The sequence below is a fragment of the Hyperolius riggenbachi genome, chromosome 3 (assembly GCF_040937935.1).
Source record: "Hyperolius riggenbachi isolate aHypRig1 chromosome 3, aHypRig1.pri, whole genome shotgun sequence".
Classification (NCBI taxonomy): Eukaryota; Metazoa; Chordata; class Amphibia; order Anura; family Hyperoliidae; genus Hyperolius; species Hyperolius riggenbachi.
Window position 1 is genome coordinate 162,978,428 of NC_090648.1, and position 21,529 is coordinate 162,999,956.

General features: G+C 43.6%; 1 protein-coding gene and 1 long non-coding RNA gene across 11 annotated transcripts in view; one reads left to right on the forward strand and one right to left on the reverse strand.

Annotated features, from left to right (window-relative positions):
- NTRK3 (neurotrophic receptor tyrosine kinase 3) overlaps positions 1-21,529 on the reverse strand; it is a 977,566-nt gene that overhangs the window by 680,710 nt on the left and 275,327 nt on the right. The window contains exon 1 of one of the 10 annotated variants that reach the window (XM_068275168.1): positions 11,499-11,572. The exons of 8 other annotated variants lie outside the window; for them this stretch is intronic. In XM_068275168.1, the coding sequence (XP_068131269.1) occupies positions 11,499-11,539 (41 nt within the window). In that variant the 5' untranslated portion in view covers positions 11,540-11,572. Of the gene's footprint in view, positions 1-14; positions 219-11,498; positions 11,573-21,529 lie in introns of those variants that run through there. One more of the 10 variants, XM_068275167.1, reaches the window with a different exon arrangement.
- LOC137563114 (uncharacterized) overlaps positions 25-21,529 on the forward strand; it is a 43,095-nt gene continuing 21,590 nt past the window's right edge. Inside the window, exons 1-2 of the long non-coding RNA XR_011030258.1 lie at positions 25-272; positions 14,842-14,922. This is a non-coding gene — a long non-coding RNA (uncharacterized lncRNA). The remainder of the gene's footprint in view (positions 273-14,841; positions 14,923-21,529) is intronic.

Below are 21,529 nucleotides of genomic sequence, written 5' to 3' on the forward strand. Positions count from 1 at the left end.
CCTGTATGTCTTACCTATGCCCATTCAGTGATCTGCAAATCCTCATAGCAAACATTTGTCACATGGCCATCAGGTATATGATATACCTCTATGGTTGCTGGCCACCTCACAAACTTCCGATGCATAAACTGACCGTTTACCCATACTGAGGAAAAGGGCAAACTTCCTGCCCGAAGGAAAACCTTCTACCACCAACCATTTGGCCAATAGGAGAAAATCAAATGGTGAAATTACACTGCCTCACATCTAATAACCAGGTCCAATGTCATGAGGTGGGTGGAGTCTGCATTCTGCAGCTGCCTTGTTTATGAGTCATAAATGACTGAGTGGAAGGTGGTGTGACTGTGTGTGTTTTTGTAAACTCACGCCGCGCTGTATTATCAGGAGCAACTATATATCTCATAGCCAGACTCCTCAGCCAATAGTAAACCGTAAAGGTGGCCATACACTCGTTAGATTAGACCATCAGTAGATTTTCTGATCTATCTGATGTGTTTAAAAGCATTTTTTACTAGGAACAGATTTCCAATAGATTTCAGTATGAAATCTATTGAAAATCGATCTGATGGCATTTTGTTGCCATCAGATTTCCATTAGGTCCAATGCAAAATGATAAGCCATCTCCAGAGATAAGCCAAATTTTTCCAACATGTCAGTTCGATTGAAATCGATCGAAATCGGCCACAAATCGAACGATTAGGCAATCGATTCGCGATCGATCGGTTGATCGATTTCGAACGATCGATCAGCCAAAAATCGTCTGAGTGTATGGGCCCCTTAAAACAATGGGGTGCTGTATATTTGCAGATACACAGACAGTCGCACGGGCATAAATAATTGTAAAAAAGACATTCAGGTGCAAAGAAGCATGTGAAGTATATTTAACCTATATATAGTCCTATTTTAACGTAAAAATAAAATAATCTTCGGTATATCCTATAAAACATCTGTTTTAAAATGTGCAAGTAGTCAATCCTCTGCAATGGTTCTCCCCGCAATGGATTCATGCATGTTTCACTTTGAGTGGCTGCATTCACAGTGGTACCTTGCGCAGCTGCGTTATAAAATCTTATAACGCAGCTTACCGCACTGCATTGCTAATCCTGTGGGACATTCACAGTGCAACGTTAACGTTGCATTGTAGCGTTTAGCAATATGGTAACTCACTGCTGCAGTGCATTGCCTCTAAACGCACACGTTACCAGGTACAGGAAAGCATACTTTTCATTGCCTGTTTGCTTTCCTGTACCTAATGTATGTGATGGTAATGCAGCTTTAATGCGCATTACCACCTTTTTTTTGCATTGCGTTGTAATGCTGTGTTGTGACTTGAATGTTGCATCACAACGTAAAGCCCCACTGTGAATGCGACCTCAATTCATTATTGCACAGCATTTGCATGAAATCGTGTTTCAGTGCTATAGAAGCGCTAAACGCGATTGCTGATAAATCGCTGCAGTGTTTAGTAATTTTTCCTCGTGAAATCGGGGAAAAATCACTCCTGCAAAACGCCGGCAAAAATCGCCAGCATTTGGCGTCTCTAAGTGTGAATGGGGCCTAAGGTGCAGGAAAAAAAACTTCAGGCTAAGCTCACAGTGGGACGTTATAGTCGTACGTTAAAACAACATTTAACGCAGAATAGCGCACTGCAATGAAAAATCAATGTGCCGTTCACAGTGCACACATTGTGTTGGTGTCTAATGCTGCACGTTAAGTGAAAGCACTGCATGCAGTGCGTTATACACATTATTAGCTGCGTTAGACTGTTTGCACATGCTCAGTAATGACTTGGAAGCAGGGACGCAACAACAGTCCCTACAAGGGATGCAGCCGCAGGGGAGCCCAGAAGCCACTGTGGGCCCAGTCCTGACAACTATGGGCAAGGAGAGAAAGAACTTTCTGCTCTCTGCACAATTGTTCTAATGACTGCATCTGCTCAGCCACTGATAAACGAATCATACAAAGTTTTGCAGACAAAGCCCTATTCAGTGTTTAGCAGGGTCTTGTGTACAGCAATGTTCTACCCCAGCCTTTCTACACCCCCTTTGGCTGGAGGGGGCCCCATCCAAAGTTTTGCAGGGGGCCCAGTGATTTCTAGTTACGCCTCTGCTTGGAAGCATACTTTTCATTGCCTGTATGCTCTACTGTATCTGCTGTATGCGACGGTAACGCTGCATTGCGACTGGGCGCATTGCGGTGTAAGTTTGCATTGCGACTTTAACGTTGCATCAAAACGTAACATCTCACTGTGAATCTAGCCTCAGCAAGTTTTTGTACTTCATGGGTTGTTAGAAATGCATGGATTTCTCACACAATGGGCTTGATTCGCTAGACCGTGATAACGCATATCACAACCGCGCAAATTTTCATGCGTAATTGCGGGTGCTAATTCACGAATGCATGCGAAAATGCGCGCAAAAAACGCTAGCGCGGCCATGATATGTGTTGTCACGGTTTAATGAATCAAGCCCAATGTTTTTCTATGGTGAATGATCTGCATGCGGTTTTTTTTTTAATAAGGGAGAAAAATAATTTGAAAATTATTTTTTTTCACTTGACATATGAATATTCATTAAAGCGGACCTGAACTCTAGCACAGGACAGAAGGGAAATGCACCCTGTATGTATTTAGAGAGCTTAGCCTCTTTCAGGGCAAGTTCACATTAGGGGCTTGATTCACTAAACCGTGATAACTGATATCATTATAACGTGCGCAACGATTTTCATGCGCTATTGCAAATTTTCACGCAAAAACGCGTCTGTTTTTCGCGTGAAAACGCTTGTGCAACGGATCTCTATGAGAAGGTTCATATCAGTGCGTTTCGTCCGCTCTGCATTAAGCAAAGCGGTGTCTGTACCATTTTGGGGGCATTTTCGTATAATGGAAGGTATAGGAAGAGCGCTAAATGGTAACAAAATCACTTTGTGCAGTGATTGCGTTCGCGTTTTTAAGAATAAATACACTGTATTTATTCTTTTCTGGGTCAAAGAGTTCACTTCCTGACTTGCGTCAAGGAGTGAATTACAAAACTGCTTTTTACAGAAACGCAGCGCGGAGTGGAGCGTCGGGAAGAAAACAGCGCACAAAATTGCAAAACGCTTGCGCTTTTAGGCGTGAAAGGGGCCTAATTCCCCCTCATCTGTTAGGGCTGGTTCACATTTGGGTGATTCTCAGTGCTTTGCTGATCACCAGCGATCTGCAAAGTGCTGTTGCTAATGTGCTAATGTATCCCTATGGGATCATTTTCACTGCAGCGTTTGGGATTTGTATAAAACGCACATGTACTGCATGCAGAACTTTGGGGATGATTTTGATGTGATTCTCGTTCTGTTGTTCTGTTGAACAGGAATCACAATGTAAATCGCGGCAACATCGCTTTTGCAATCCCTATTCATGTTTTGCATTCATGGGGCCTGATTCACAAAGCGGTGCTAACTCTTAGCACGGCCGTTTTCGTGCGAATTTTCGCATTGCGTGCGCTCGCAAATTTTCGCAAGAAACAATAACGTTTTTGCGCGCAAACGCAAAAACGGCAGTGCTAAGAGTTAGCACGGCTTTGTGAATCAGGCCCATAGTGTGAACCAGCCCCGACTAAGCACAAGTTATAATTTGATCCCTCATTTGTGTCAGCTGGCTGCCACGTCAGAGAGCTAATTGGTAAACAAAGAATGTTAACCCTATGTCTGCTTCCATGAAAGCAGGAAGTAAACAAATTTGTTGCAGAATTTGTATAAAGGTTATTATGCTGTTTTATATCTTTTACAGCAGAGAAGAAGTTCTGAGTTCAGGTCCGCTTTAATGGAAATGCATGAAAAAACTCACAGGCAGTTGCTTGTGTATCATTTGATACAGTGTTTACACTCTCTGTATCAAATAATACTTTAGGCCTCTTTCACAGTAGGGCGTTGCGTTTTGAGGCGACGTTAAAGTCGCAACGCAAATTACAACGCAACACCCCAAAAAAGTCTCCTCACAACTTCATGCCCAGTTACGGTCGCATACAGTACAGCATACAGGCAATGAAAAGTATGTTTTGAAGTCATTACTGAGCATGTGCAAACAGTCCAACGCAGCTAATAACGTGTATAACGCACTGCATGCAGCACTTTCACTTACGTGCAGCGTTAGTCATCAACGCAGCGTGTGCACTGTGAATGGGGCATTCATTTTTCATTGCAGTGAGTTATTCTGCGTTAAATGTTGCTTTACCGTGCAACTTTAACGTCACACTGTAAAGGAGGCCTTAATGTTTTTAATTTGGATGGAAACTCTGTCCTTCCATACTTGCAAACATACTGGCTGACATAGCTGCCACCACCGCCCCACGCTCCCTGCCGTTACACAGCCTCAGGCCTGGAACCCACTACAAAGTGCTATTGCTAATCGCAATCGCTAGCGTTTTTCATGAGGGTTTTGTAAGCCATATCATTCATGAGCGTTTTCTGGCGATTTTGGTAGTGATTTTAAAAAACTGTAAGCGTTCTGCCAGCGATTGTGTAGCGATTTGTGATTAGCGTTTTTAATTCTGATTGGTCCTTTCAATTAATTTACATTTTCTTACAGTGTGCAGTAATTTAAAAAACGCTAGCAAAATCGCTCTGTATAGCGATTATTGAGCGATTACGCCAGCGTTTATATACTTTACATTGCAGAAACGCTAATGCAAAACATTAACGCTCAAAAATCCTGCATGTCCTGCGTTTGCGATTTTGCTAGTCGCAATCGCTCCAGTGGAATCTGGCCCATCCATTAACATTAGCTGAGCGTTTAGGGAAATCGCTAGCGTTTTTAATCGCTCCCTAAAATTGCTCTAGTGAGTTTAAAGGGGAACTGAAGAGAGAGGTATATGGAGGCTGTCATGTTTATTTCCTTTTAGACAATACCAGTTGCCTGGCAGCCCTGCTGATCCTCTGCCTCTAATACTATTAGCCATAGCCCCTGAACAAGCATGCAGCAGACCAGGTGTTTCAGTGTTTCAGACTTATAAGTCTGATCTGACAAGACTAGCTGCATGCTTGTTTCTGGTTTTAATCAGATACTACTGCAGATAAATAGACCAGCAGGGCTGCCAGGCAACTGGTATTGATTAAAAGGAAATAAACATGACAGCCTCCATATACCTCTCTCTTCAGTTCCCCTTTAAGCCCTCAGCTGTGTCCCTCACAACCAGCAGCAGACGCTCATAAGGAGGAGGAGAACTTTCCCCCACCATCCATCCTGGTCCAGTGTGCCAAGTATCAAGCAGATTAGGACAAAATGTAAATACTGATCATCCCATAAGGGTACAGTAGCAATCATAGATGAGAGCATTCCAGTGGCATCTTTGCCTATGGTTTGTGTATCACTTTGAGTGTGTGCTCCTCTTTGCCTTCAGCTGTCTGCACCTTTTAGTACTACTAGTTTTCTACTGCTAAAGTTGTGAATAGCAGATTTTTAGTCATATCCTGTACAACTGAACTATCAATAAAGCATGACTTCAGAGGATTGCATGGCAGAGTTACAATATATTACATTATTGATCTGATGACAGCAAGATAAGGGCTGATATAGGAAAGGGCTAAAAGTGCATTTGGTTGCCTAGGGGCAATACTTTAGCATTTTCCCACCATGCCTCATTTTATCTCATTTTCCCATATGACTTAGTGCCTGCAAATGACTGTGTTTCAGTGACAGGTGACTATATTAATCCCTGGGTCAGTGGAAGAACCAAGAAACTGAATCAAATACATTATTACTTTAAATGTTGAGGGGAAACGTTGACAATGAATAAAAGAGGACCTATAGTAAAAGAAATGTATAAATATTTGAGAAGCATTCTGTAATTTCCAAGTTCCTTTGCACACGGTACAGTGTGATCTACTGGCGCTTTATGTGTTATTAAAGTGGACCTGAACACAGAACATCCTCTCTGGATAAGCAACAGCATAATAACCTTTAAAGAAACACATTTCATTGTTACAGCTGATACACATCCTGCAATACATCTGCAGTGTGTCTACTTCCTGCTTTCATGGAAGCAGACAAGGGCTATCATTCATAAAAGTATGTTCAGTAAAAAATCCGGGCGAGAAAATACTGCATTCGGTATTTTAGACTTCTGCAACAGTTGCAATAGAAGTTCGGTATTTTCCCGAACTAAGATTGGTGGTAACACGAGAAGCTGCCTGAGTTGATACATTTCCTCCATGCAGACACAGCGTTACAATAAAAGAGGCTTCCCCAACTTCCCTTTAGATGTGCATTTTCTTTTAAACTGCCTCTGCTTGCCCTGAATCTGCGCTGAATCTATTAGTCTTTCTAAACAATCTATTTAATTGCCACAGCTTAGAAGAACTTCAAGAAATGTTACACATGCGTAAAAAAACATATGAAAAGAGGTTCCCAAGAGGTTAAAAAACACAGCCTGGGGTATTCTGGTAAGCCTTTTTTGTTCTGCTCTCACCGCTGCTGCCTGGGAGATCTGTCTCCACTAACTTTGCTCTTATCACCTCTTCAAAGCAAGCGGTATTCTCCGTCCCAATACCGCCTGCTCTAATCTTTATGAATTGACATTTAGTGACGTGTTGATATAATCCCTGCACAAGTCTGTAATTTACCTCACTGCTCAGGAATTTCAGCTTTTCGTGCGGTAACAGCTTTTATGAATTGACATTTTGCTAAGTGGTCAGAAAGGTCAACTGTTTTCAGCATTACCGCATGCAGGAATGCTTTGAGAATGATAGCCATAGAATTAGCACCCAATGTTTACAAATTAGCTGCTCTGCCAAGGCTGCCGAGATTCCTGAGCTGATACAGCTGAGAAATCAAATTACAACTTGCGATTAGTCACAGATGAGGGTGCATTAAACAGGCTAAACACTCAAAATACATACAGGGTGTATTTCTCTCTGTTTTCTTTCTGTCCTGTGCAAGAGTTCAGGTCCACTTTAAACAATACTGTTAATTTGCTCTATTTTCGGATTCCACTATGTTCAACCCATTGCTCAGTTTCAGATTGGCAAATGTGCGGATGAAACATGACTTTGGATGACAAGTAAGGAAATCAATATTGTCTTCCATCAAACTGTTTCTCACCCCTGGTATTCCATGGCATCAATTTTCACATTTCTTCTGCAGTCTAAGGTGTTAAATGCTGCAAAGAGACACCCTCCATATTCCAGATAGATCCTATTGCTATGACTTCAGTGGCAACTAATGCCATATGCACTATTGCACAGAGCAAATGCTGGACATGCTGTATGCATTAAGACGTGATCGACCAATAAAGAGTATTTTTCGGTCTCATCTACACAAAACTGAGCTATTACTACACAAAAACTCTTTATCTCCTAAGTTAATTTACAATTCAGATTTTCTTTAAGTAACTTCATTTTGTCTCCTTATCAATTAGGTACCATAGTCATAAATAATACTTTGTTTGTGTTGCCCCATTACAGAGCTTTGAGACTCCCAAACTGCTCACAGTTTATACAAACTTCTCCTTCGCCTTCTCGTCAAATATTGCTGCGAGTCTGAGATGAAGACTACAGTCCCATTCATTTTGTTACATTCCTGTACTGCTGGCACTTGAGTATTTTGAAGCCATGAGGAGGGATTTTAGTGCAGAGAGATTACTTTGGGCTCAAGCATTCCACTATGATCAGCAGACTTAGGGGTTGTTTGGTTGAATGTGGGGTGAATTTTGTTAACGGTGCTAAAGTGATTAGGCACCCAAAGTGCCGGTTGAGAAGATTTTGGCATCAGGTACTTCTTTTTGCCAACAGACAATGAAAGGAGAATTGTCTGCAGTTAGAATGGTATCCACTCAGCGGATCGCTCAGAAACAGCCTTATCGGTTCGCCGACAGCGCACACACATGCGCATACTGTCGGCTAAAGACCGCCCAGCGGGTGGGTCTGGCGGACCCCTTGTTTCCTTTTATAGTGCGTGTGTACACACTTTTAGTTACACTTCACTGCACCATTGACCACATCAAGACACAGTTGACCTCAAGTCACATGTAACATGGAGCAGTTTAAAACTACATGGCTGATCACCACCTGACAATTGCTGAACCGTGACCTCAACTGCTTCTGAGGACACCTGCACTAGGTTGCCTGTACAGCAAGGGAGCGTGGTAGATTATTACTGTAGTTACTTGCACAAGTCTGCCTTGGGGGTGGTTTCCATAACCTTTGGGTGTATCACATCATCATCATCATCATTGTGCACAATCCACTATGGAAAAACAGAGGACAATGTATTTGTGTCTGATTCATTATCCTTAATTTGTTAGCATTACAGAAAGGGTTGACTGCCGAAACGCCCAACACCTTTTTGATAGCAGTTCTAGGAAATCCTTGTAGTAAACAAAGATTAGGTTTTGGAAGCCTTGACAGTGGAGGCGACTCCATACCTCCCAGTGACTCACGGCTGCATGAATCCTCCTGCCCACTAGCAAGTTATTTTTACGCTTGGTACAGAAGCTAGAGAAGCAAGCCATGTATTGCATGTAATTCTTTGATAAACATGCTGGAAAAGTGGTTGGTAAATTTAATGCATAAAATAACCCTATTTATGAAAAAAGAAAAAAAATGTGTCCTATCTGTAAGAATGCCCCAAAACACATAATAGATGTACAGCTTATTCTCAGGTGGCTTAGCATGCTGCTGTTGGATTAAAAGCCATTTCATATTGCTGATAAGCTGATCCTTACATTACATCCTCAACATTACAGTGGTTAGGAAGTTCTTCTCAAGTGGTTTGTAAACATTCTGTGAATTTCCATGTCTTATTCCCAGTGGAGGCATATCTGACTCAATAGCCAAGGCCATTTATCAAGGCTCAGCCTCCTGCGGTACCTACGATGTACCAGCTTTCATGAACAACAGCCATATATGGTCTCTGCTCCTTCACTGCCCTTCTATTGTAGACAAATTTAGCCTGATAAAATAGAGCAAGTAGATTTCACAGGGCTTTAAAAATAAATAGCTGGGCAAAACACCAAGACAGCAGGCCAAACTCTTTCAAGCTGATATCTGTCTGGCAAGCTATCTGCATCCATTTGGGGTTTGAGTTGTAAATGTCTTAAGAGATAAGGTCATATCTCAATAGGCCATATAAGGTTGCAACATAGCTATCATCTGCAAGATTTACAAGGGAACGTTAATATATTTAGAGGAGCATGTTTCTGAATATACAGCGGGACTTTCTATAGTTGTCCTGTTGTGACATGACATCTGGTATCAGTTACAATACTGATATGCGCAGCCTACAATAGACGTTAGCACTTGCTGCTTCATGTTTACTTTACTAAATAGGACATTCAGAATCCTAGTACTAAACCGGGGCATGAATGAACTACTGTTACTTTCAGTAGCATATGCTTCCTATTGATGGGATGATCCAGTTGGCAATTACTCCATCATGGTCATGGAAAGGAAGGGGGGCGGGGTTAAATTAAAGAGAACCAGAGATGAAGCAACCTCATGTATTTTACCTTATAAATCAGTGGGAACATGACCGTAAACACCTAATCTGCTCTTTGTTACATTGTTCTTTGTTTAATTTGCCTGTTATCACCTCTAAGATAAGAATCCCGACTAAGCAGTCGGTCTGGCTTTGCTACAGAATAATTATAGCTGAGACTGTGTTCTTTGCTGTCTTCAAGTCCAAGCCTGCCCCCTGCTGGCTTTGCTCAGGAATCATTATAGCTGAGTCATTATAGCAAAGCCAGAATCAATGCTCAGTCCGGGATTCTTATCTCAGCTAGATAACAGACACTTTTAGCAGTGAGGATGGAACAGAAAGCAGGGTAAATGTTTTCTCTAATGTTCCCACTGATTTCTATGGTAAAATACACAAGGGTGCTTCGTCTCTGGTTCCCTTTAAAGAGGAGCTGTCAGCCATACTATCTCAGAAAAAAAACATATGTAAGTAGATAAATACTTGCTCTACTTACATAACATATGTATTGCACTGTCCACGTTTTGATTTTAGTGATTTTTCTACAGTGGAAAAAGAAAAATCTTCTTAGCATTTCCCATTTTAACTGTGGCTATTTTGAAACCAATCCTGATGTCATTTCCTCCCTTACTCTCCTCTGCCTGATTGTGTATGCATTGCCCGCCCTCCACTTGTAAGGGATCGCTCCTCTTGGCCGCAGTATGGTCTGAGGCGGCGACAAAGGTAGAGTCAGCTGACACTTAGGCAGGGGTTTATGTAATAAATAATGTATGCATGCTGATCCTGGCTGGAATTGAACCCTGGTCTCTCATGTCGGAGGCGATGCTCTTGACCACTGTGCTGTGGCTGACACACAGTCTGGATGTTTTGCTGGTAGCATTGGTTACTTAGCTGACATGTATTGCCACCCATGTCAGCTGATCTCTCTCTCAGCTGATACTTAAACAAGATTAATGCCTGCGTGTGATTGGCTGTTGTGTGCATGTGGCCGGCCACTGATTGGATGCTGTCAGTATTTAAACTTTGCTGTGACACTTGCATATTGCCCTATCAAGCTCTATCTTGCTGGGTGCTCTATTAGAGAATGGTGCAATGTTATAAAAAACACTACATAACTGAAAATGAAAATGTGAGAATATTTTCTTTGCTGCTAATCTTCTAATTATCCGTACTACACAACCAATTCATTATACCATATTTTTTTTTTCACTTCAGTGTCTCTTTAAACCAGCCCTGCGAGAAAGTAGTGTAGTGTATAAGTGATAACGACCTCATTTTCAGATATTTTGACAACAGTTAGCTATAAATAGACTGCTATAGCTATAGTTGCTTTTGCAATCATATGTAGGCATCCATTCCAGAAACTATTTAATACGTATAGGGCAGTCCAGATAATTGTATAAACAGATTCTCACTGGTTAGGTTAGACACAAATGCAACCCCAAACCTCGTTTTCAGCATGTCCAGCTATGTTCTGACATTACTCAGTTGAAGGCTGAAAAGCTTTGCCTTCTAATTTTTAATAATCCATCCCAGGTTTGCTGGTTCACGTAGGTTGTCCATGGTTTTAAAATATTCACTAGCTCCAGTAAATCAATCTCACTGCAGCATTCCTTTCAATCCAGTTTAATGTGAACTGTGAAGTGAGAATCAGTCTAGCCAGGGAAAGGGAAACACTGAGAAGAGCCTGCACATACCTTTATTTATGTTTCTGAGTGCCCTGGGAGACCTGGAGCCAGAGCGCTTTGTGTACAAAGATCAACATCAAGCTTCAAAGCTGGAGCTCTTCCATATCTTCTCCACTAAGACACAGCCCTACAGTGTTTCCCCTGTATATGAGGAAGCGTGATGGCGAGGCTGAATCTGAATGAGATACTGCATTATCACACTACTTCCAGTGCCTACTAGAAATGAACTTATTTCAGAACACATGCACAGTTACACTGACTTGAAACTAAACTCCATAATTAACTTTTGTCATCTGAATCCCTCCTGCCCACCTTGACTAACATATAGCTGTACCCCCACCCCTTACATCCCGCCTTACGCTTACCTACAGAGGTCTTCAACTTCAAGGTCACCTGGCCTGATCATTCAGATACACAACCACAATCCTCAGAGTTACTGTCCCTCCAATCTCACTGCCTCATACCAATCAGAATACAAACTGATTTTCAGCTCAGACCTCTATCCACAGCCAGTGCAGGAGGTGGGCTGCTCGGATCTCAGAAGACCAAAAAATTAAGGTGGATCCACACAATGTTGGTGAAAAAAAATAGCTTTATTTAAATTCAGTGAAAACTCAACCTTAATCATAGCATAGGTATGCCACAAAAGGTTTGTTCCATATATAGTATGGCACATGTTCCCAATTGAAAAATACAATAGGCCTCTTTGGTGAGAAGGCGTTTATACAAATCTTCTCCCCTAGTAGATCTAAGGATACGTTCTATACTTTGGAACAAAAATGAGGACATGTTACCTGAATGAGTAAGGCGAAAATGTTTAGCAACATTAGATATCTCTTTAGTGAGCCAGTCTGCTCCCCTACAGTGTTCTCCTATTCATTGCCAACCTGTAAGTACTGTATAGTTCATCAGCTGACACGCTATGTCACCTCTTGAATTTTCCAATTGGGACCAGGTTCTGTACAACATCTAATCATTTTACAGGTATTGGGTAGGATGGCGGCGCCCAATGTATGTTCTATTTTGGTATTTTTAAATGCAAATAAAAAAAAATATATAATAAAAAGAGAGGTAATTACTTACCGCTCCAGAAGATATAGACACCAGTTCAACTGGAAAAAAAGTTTTTATCCAAAAAGCAATCTGACAACACGTTACAAGGGTCATGGCCTGCTTCCTCAGGTCAATATAAAATGCCTTGATAGCATAGAGGATAGAGTATAGGCACCTACACTCTATTCCCCTATGCTATCAAGGCATTTTATATTGACCTGAGGAAGCGGGCCATGACCCGTGAAACGCGTTGTCAGATTGCTTTTTGGATAAAAACTTTTTTCCAGTTGAACTGATGTCTATATCTTCTGGAGAGGTAAGCAATTACCTCTCTTTTTATTATATAATTTTTTTATTTGCATTTAAAAATACCAAAATAGAACATACATTGGGCGCCTCCATCCTACCCAATACCTGTAAAATGATTAGATGTTGTACCGAACCTGATCCCAATTGGAAAATCCAAGAGGTGACATAGCGTGTCAGCTGATGAACTATACAGTACTTACAGGTAGGCAACGAATAGGAGAACACTGTAGGGGAGCAGACTGGCTCACTAAAGAGATATCTAATGTTGCTAAACATTTTCGCCTTACTCCTTTATTATTTAATTTTTTTATTTGAATTTAAAAATACCAAAATAGAACATACATTGGGCACCTCCATCCTACCCACTACCAGTCAGACCTCATTTGGAGGTAATAGCTTTACAGTTTTTCTAGAAAGTCTATCGTACTACAGGAGAGCGACCATCCAGTATCCAGCAGGACCTAGAGTACCAAGCAGGGACGTTTAATTCCCTGCAGGCCTATACTGTGGTTGCAGCAGGGGTGTAGCAATAGGGGTTGCAGAGGTAGCCACCGCATCGGGGCCCTTTGGCCAGAGGGGCCCTCCCTCAACTGCAGTATTAGCTCTCTATTGGTCCTGTGATCATAATAATCACTTATTTAGATACTTTGAATTATAACAATCAATAACAAACTGTTCCCCATCCCCTTCTTGCACCTCTGACACTGTAGTTGCCCTTGGCAGGTTTTGGTGTGCCGTGTGAATTGTTATGTATAGAGTGCTTGGGGGCCCCAATGTAAAATTTGCATTGGGGCCCACAGCTCCTTAGCTACGGCACTGGGTTGCAGGAACTGCAACCCACCTTTGTGATTATATATTTATATGATTTTATCCTCCCTATACCTAATGTTACTGCACCATTGGGCTCCCGGTCTCTCCCTACTTCTCACCTAGGTATTCTTGGCCCTTACAAGAATCACCAAAGAGGGTAAAAAAACTATAATCATTTTAGAGTTCTATTTTTTTCTTCTGACACAAGATTAAATAATATGTATGGTTACATGGTTGCACAACTCACTCAGCTATCATTCTGCTATTGTGTTTGAAGCATAGAGAAATAAGAATAGGGGATATATGGCAGTGACTGCAAGCAAGATAACTAGAGATTAAGGTGTTGGGGGCCCCGGGGTGCCTCTTAGTCAAATAGCAATTAGTGTGTGACAGATGGGGTGGAAGGGATGGAGGGGCACACTTTGGTGTCTCAACCTTGGGTGCTGGAGGACCTTGTCCAGGCTCTGCATGGTTACATGTGGACTGGAAAATGATTGTATCAGTGGCAAAGTGGATAGCCTTCTTGCCTTGTGTAACTAGAGTCTAAGTGTGAAAGCCCGTGGCGTAGCATTAGGGGATGCAGAGGTTGTGACCGCACTGGGGCCCTTGGACCAGAGGGGCCCACTAGGATCCCTCTTTCATCCTTCTTATTAGCTTTTTATTGTCACTATGCTAGTAATGAACACCTCTATATGTGCATTGCGTATTAGTAATCCTTAACTGTTTGCTTTCCCTGTTTACAGGTCTCTGACACTAAAACTGTCCTTTGTAGGGTTTGGGGTTCCATATCAATACAGTGGTTGGGGCCCCATGTAAAACTCACACTGGGGCCCCAAGCTCCTTTGTTGCACCACTGATCTAAGCATGGCATTTGTGTGGGTTTCCTTGGAACCCTGTAGTTTCAGTCTGCATCACAATATGTACTAGTAGGTTAACTGAGTTCTCTAAATCTGGCCTACAATGTGGTAGGAACATTTGATTATGAACTCCTCTAAAGGACATCAAGTGGCATGACTTGTTTAACAAAACATTGTGGATGATTTGTCAGTGCTGTGTAATTGCATATTTCAATACATGTATAGGTGGTGATCTGGTAGCCCTGCTCAAGTCATTTGAGTTAAGTTTTTCCAACTTCTCAATCTTGTATTCCCCAGAAGTGAACTGGTACTGTTTACTTCAAAACAGAAGAACTTCATTAGAAGAAACTAATTTAAAGTAGGCATGATCATCATGATATAAGCATTTTGTGTGAAAGATCTTTTATCAGTCAAATAGTGGATAGTGGCTATGCTACCCACTGCCATCTAGTGGCTACAAGTAGCTTAGCAAAGAATGCAGAGCCCTGCATTGCTGAGACCTTTAAGAGTCTTTTCACTTGTAATTCTGACTTGACTGTCGGGAGTGAATTAATTCAAGCAGTTCTGTTTGTTTTCTTCCTCTTTTTTTTGCCCTCACTGAATGTATTCACATTGTTCTCTAGCTGTTTTGTGTTTTATTAATATCTAAAGTAACGAAACTGTTGTATCTCATCTCTAGCACATATAGGGGAAGAAAGATAGGCAAGATCAAGGTTTCCTGCGGGAACAGCCTGAGACGAAGCTACGCATCATAAAAAATGTAAAGCATCAGTGTTCTTGTGTTCTGCGCATTAATGTATATTTTATAGGTGTGCACAGAAATTATATACATGCCTACAGGTATCTATGGTCTTATGGGTAAAGGGATATAGATCTTCAGAAAAAAAATTCTATATTGCCGAGCTGATGTGCTGCTAAGTTAGAAAAATAAGCAGTGACATTGGTTGAGGACCATTACGACTTTCTTGATTTTATGCCGCTACTTTATGCATTATTCACCAACGTTGCAGGGAACTGCATGGATTCATTACGATGGAGTTTGTTTATCTAAAATATTTCATACTAACTTCAGTTAAAGTGACACTGAAGTGAAAAAAAACGTATGATATAATGAATTGTATGTGTAGTATGGATGATTAATAGAACATTAGCAGAAAGGAAAGGAGTCTCATTAGCAGAAAGGAAAGCAAAAGAGCTTCTCTGAGCTCTTGGACTTACTGGGTCGAATACAGTCCTGTTTCCTGAAGCACTTAAAGAGACTCAGAGACAAGTCTTAAAGAGAATCTGTACTCTAAAATTCTTACATTAAAAAGCATACCATTCTCTTCATTATGTTCTCCTGTGCCCCTCTGTGCTGTTTCTGCCACTCCCTGCTGCAATAATGGCTTGTAATTAACAGTTTTAGGGAGTGTTTACAAACAAAAGACTGGCTTCTAACCAGAGTATCATAGGCTGAGAACTAGCTTACTGTGTGACTCATGCAGAGCTTGGAGAGGGTGTGTAAAGCTTCTGCCAATGACAAGCAGTGCTGCACATTCCACACATTCCAGCCTCAGCCGACAGAGGAAAGAAGATAAGATTTATTACAGAGACAGTGCAACTAGAAAATGCTGCAGTAAGACAGACCACATTAGAACAGCCATATGAACTTATAGGATAGAAGAAATAAGGCTCAAAATTTGTTACAGAGTCTCTCTAAGCTAGTTTTTTTCACTTACTTGGGGCTTCCTCCAGCCCCATAAGCATGGCTGCGTCCCTCGCCATCCTCCTGCGATCTCCAGTTCAGCCACGGTGAGCCCCGTTAACAAGCTCAGTGACGTCACTCCAGGTCTACTGCGTATGTGCAGTAGGTTCGCGCATGCGCAGAAGACCCTGACTTGCTTCGACTGAGCCCGTTGTCGGGGCTCAAAGCGGGCTGAATGGGAGAGAGCAGGAGGACAGCGAGGGACACAGCCGTGCTTATGGGGCTGGAGGAAGCCCCGGGTAAGTAAAAAACTAGCTTAAGACTCGTCCCTTTAAACAACAAAGAAACAGTGAGAGACAGCTTGCGATAAGGTTTTACTGCGGGAAAGTTCAAAAGGTCATTATTTCTGCTTTGTTTTGTAGCTTAAAAGACAGAGTGTGGTTTTAAAACTGCCACTTTGACAGAATGATGCAATGTTATTAAAAATGCTATAAAACTGAAAATAAAAATATGAGACTCTTTCCTTTGCTAATAATTTTCTATTCCTTTTCCGTACTGCACACACAATTCATTATATCATACGTTTTCTTTTTTGCTTCAGGTTTGCTCTACTGCAGTTGGGTTAGCATGACAGTGGTTTTTAAATGAAGAAAAATTATATTTTAATTAGTGCTTTGCTCTTAACACAATGTGATTAACAATTTATCAGCAGCAACCTGATTCACACCGTATCAAGCTCTCATGAGGGGGCAGAGGTGTTGTTCCGCAGTAACAGAATTACAACACGATAGCTGCAATAAAAAATGTCTCCTTTTTAACTTTCTTTCAGAAACCAGCAATAAAGCAATTCAAACAGCCCCCCGTGCATATGTCAGAAACACCAACTTTTCAATAAAGTATATCTCGTTCAATGAACACAATATTTTGTTGTCAGTGGAAAACAGCCAAGAGGAAAACGTGCCATAAGGATGCCCCAAATCTCACAATCTTCTGATACTATAATTGTCGAAATTGTCCCTTCCGGGAAGAAAAAACGTGATTTCTGAAAGGTGAAATAATGAAAGCGCAGCGAAGGTTTAACGGGGAGGGTCAACCTTTGGCACTAGTTCTGTTTTTTGAACTGTATCTCCCAGTATACTCAATCAGCCAGAGGGATTTTACAAGAATATGTGTTCTGTGGTAAATTGCGCTGGCTGGCTAAACATCGTGGGAAATACAGTCAAGAATACATTGGCATGTCCTACATTTTCTAGCACTATAAAACATTTTGAATGCACCATTTACAAGCGCAAATGTTCTGTCAGGCTTCAAAATATTTACTGTTTCATTAGGCTGGGCTCGACGGCTTAGTGGGACAATAGTTTAACACCGTTTATAAAAACTTGGAAAAAGTTGAGGTTGCATAACAAGCAATTAGGTTTGCTCCTTCTTCCCTGAAAAATTAAATACAATAAACATAAGTGTAAATGTTTAGAGGCCGAGTGGTTGCACACTTTACCTCATCAAAATGTTTGCTCTAACTGTATATCACACCAAGATTTTCAGTATATATACTAGGGAAGAGTGAAAGGGTGTGTGCTCTGACCAGCCTTCACCTGACATGAACTGGGAGGGGGGGTTTGTTTGCGCTCCCCCCTCGCCCCACCATTGGTGTGTTAGCTCCCAGGATGCGCATTGTGCACTACAGGTAAGCAAATAATACCGAAGTATGGAATTTATCCTTTGAGTGGCAGAATGGATGGGCCCCCCCTAGGCATAGGTCACATCTGAGGGGTGTACCATCCATGTTCTCTTGCCCCACCCCCCTCCGAGGGGCAGTTGCGGCGCTACCGGGCAATGGTTGCTTTGTGGGGGTGTCTGCACTGCCCCCCATTTCTTGGGGGTACAAGGAGGCCTACACACGGCGCCCCTGTTGAGATGCAAAGGGCTAACTCCTGCAGGGATGGCAGGGAGGTAGCTTTAGACAAGACAAGACAAATAACATTTATATTGCGCTTTTCTCCTTGCGGACTCAAAGCGCCAGAGCAGAGCAGCAGCCACTAGGGCGCGCTCTATTGGCAGTAGCAGTGTAAGGGAGACTTGCCAAAGGTCTCCTACTGAATTAGTGCTGGCTTACTGAACAGGCAGAGCCGAGATTCGAACCCTGGTCTCCTGTGTCAGAGGCAGAGCCCTTAACCATTACACAATCAGCCAACTGCCTTTAGCTTTAGATCCTGCATATTCTGGTAGGCAATAGTGTTGGGCGAACAGTGTTCGCCACTGTTCGGGTTCTGCAGAACATCACCCTGTTCGGGTGATGTTCGAGTTCGGCCGAACACCTGACGGTGCTCGGCCAAACCGTTCGGCCATATGGCCGAACTAAGAGCGCATGGCCGAACGTTCCCCGAACGTTCGGCTAGCGCTGTGATTGGCCGAACGGGTCACGTGGTTCGGACCCGAACGCGCTCTGATTGGCCGAACTGTCACGTGGTTCGGGTAAATAAATACCCGAACCACGTCATATCTCCGCCATTTGTCTGTGGGTTTAGCTTTGGGTAGGCAGGCAGGGTAGTTCGCGCTCCAGCCACGCTAGCCAGGGTCCCCCCCAGTCATTGTGTGTCGCTGCTGGGAATAGTAGTACACCGCTCGCTCAGCATTCTGTTTACTGCCACTCTGTGTACCTCGCTCAGCCACACTATATAGCATTCTGTTTACTGCCACTCTGTGTCTGCTGGGAATAGTAGTACACCGCTTGCACAGCCACACTATATAGCATTCTGTTTACTGCCACTCTGTGTACCTCGCTCAGCCACACTATATAGCATTCTGTTTACTGCCACTCTGTGTCTGCTGGGAATAGTGGTACACCGCTCGCTCAGCCACACTATATAGCATTCTGTTCACTGTTCTGTGTCTGCTTGGAATAGTGGTACACCGCTCGTTCAGCCACACTATATAGCATTCTGTGTACTGTTCTGTGTCTGCTGGGAACAGTAGTACACCGCTCGTTCAGCCACACTATATAGCATTCTGTGTACTGTTCTGTGTCTGCTGGGAACAGTAGTACACCGCTCGCTCAGCCACACTATATAGCATTCTGTTCACTGTTCTGTGTCTGCTGGGAATAGTGGTACACCGCTCGCTCAGCCACACTATATAGCATTCTGTTCACTGTTCTGTGTCTGCTGGGAATAGTGGTACACCGCTCGCTCAGCCACACTATATAGCATTCTGTTCACTGTTCTGTGTCTGCTGGGAATAGTGGTACACCGCTCGCTCAGCCACACTATATAGCATTCTGTTCACTGTTCTGTGTCTGCTGGGAATAGTGGTACACCGCTCGCTCAGCCACACTATATAGCATTCTGTTTACTGTTCTGTGTCTGCTGGGAATAGTGGTACACCGCTCGCTCAGCCACACTATATAGCATTCTGTTCACTGTTCTGTGTCTGCTGGGAATAGTGGTACACCGCTCGCTCAGCCACACTATATAGCATTCTGTTCACTGTTCTGTGTCTGCTGGGAACAGTAGTACACCGCTCGTTCAGCCACACTATATAGCATTCTGTGTACTGTTCTGTGTCTGCTGGGAACAGTAGTACACCGCTCGTTCAGCCACACTATATAGCATTCTGTGTACTGTTCTGTGTCTGCTGGGAACAGTAGTACACCGCTCGTTCAGCCACACTATATAGCATTCTGTTCACTGTTCTGTGTCTGCTGGGAATAGTGGTACACCGCTCGCTCAGCCACACTATATAGCATTCTGTTCACTGTTCTGTGTCTGCTGGGAATAGTGGTACACCGCTCACCCGTCACTGTATAGCATTGTGCTCTGTGTCGCTGCTGGGAATAGTGGTACTGTATAGCATTTCTGTACTGCCACTGTACTGCTGCCAGTCAGCGTGTACTGTAAGGATAAGTGAAATGAGGAAGAAATCCGGTGAAAGAGGGAGGGGCAAGGGAAGAGGTGTTTCCCCTGACGGTTCACGTACAGGCCACAGGGGAGCACCCAAGAAAACCCACTCAATACCACCCATGTTGTCCAGGACAACAACCCTCACAAATCCAAAAGAACAGGACCAGATAATTACTTGGATGACCTCTCAAGCGTCCAGCAGTGGGTTAAGCAGCACCAGCACATCACGCACGAGGTCCGAGTCCTCAGCCAGTTACAAGGAGCCAGTGGGCACAAAGCTGACACAACCGGCAGCGACACCACGCACACAACTGCCAGATAACCAGTCCGATGAATTACCTCAGGACACAATGGGGTATTCGCAGGAGCTATTCCCAGCCCAACAAACTTCCACCTTTCAAAGGTCAATGGAGGAACAGCCAGAAATGTTGTGCCTGGATTCACAACCGTTAACTGTGGGAAATGTACCGCGCACTGAAATACGAGGCGAGTCCGAAGAGGACTCGGAAACCCAAATCCCAGAGCAATTTGGGCAGGAGGGGTTGCAATTGCAGGAGGTCGGCCGACAAGATCTGGAAGACGACGTTGGAGTGTGCTGCGCAGAGGTTGTTGTGGGGAGCTCTACTCCACGGCGGTGGCCCACAATGACATATGACGAGTTTGAGGAGATGGAAGAGGAGGGTATGGACAATGTGGACAGAGACCCAGATTTTGTTTGTGAACGAGAACATCGCCGTCGTAGCAGCAGCACAGATGAGTCTGTTGAAGAACACACTGCTGCACGAGTTCGCCTTGTGCCACAAGGTAGGCGGCGCGCAATTTCAGGCACCACAAGCGTGGAAGTTCAAGTGAGAGGCAAAAGAGGAGCAAACAGAAATCGCCAGCAAGGAGGCAGGTGCTCCAAAGTCTGGGCTTTCTTTGAAGACTGCACTGAGGATGTTACCATGGCGATTTGCAAGGTGTGCAAGACCCGCCTGAGCAGGGGGAAAAATATTAACAACCTCTCCACCACCAGCATGAGCCGTCACATGCTATCCAAACATCCCACTCTTTGGGCAAACGCGTCAGGACAGGGTACCAGAAACAACACTGCCTCCCTTGGGTTCACCAGACCCGCCTCAGCAGCAGCAGTAGCCCAGCCATTGCGTGGTTCACAACATTCACAAACATCAGACGACGCTGACACTGTCACTTTCCGGAGTAGTGCTCTTGAGGTCTCCCAGTGTTCATCAAACACAACAACCAACAGCCCTTCCGTGTGCAGCGCTACGGTTCAGTTGTCTGTGTCGGAGATGTTTGAGCGCAAGAGGAAATTGCCAGCAAATGACCCCCGGGCCGTGGCAGTAACAGCCAGCATAGCCAAGCTTCTGGCCTGCGAAATGCTGCCATATCGATTGGTGGAGACAAACAGCTTCAAGGGCATGATGTCAGTGGCCATCCCACGTTACGTGGTTCCCAGCCGCTACCACTTTGCACGCTCTGCAGTGCCTGAGTTGCATGAGCACGTGGTCAGCAAAATAACCCGAAGCTTGAAGAATGCCGTTGCCTGCAAGGTTCACCTCACCACTGACACCTGGACGAGTGCGTTCGGCCAGGGTCGATACATCTCCCTTACCGCGCACTGGGTGAACCTTGTGGAGCCTGGCAGCGATTCCTCACCTGCTACGGCACGGGTGTTGCCCACGCCACAAACAGCTGCACCGCCGTCCCTCCCACTGGATAACAGCAGCACCTACCTCTCTGACTCCTTCTCCTCCAACGCATCTCAAAGCTGTACCTCATCC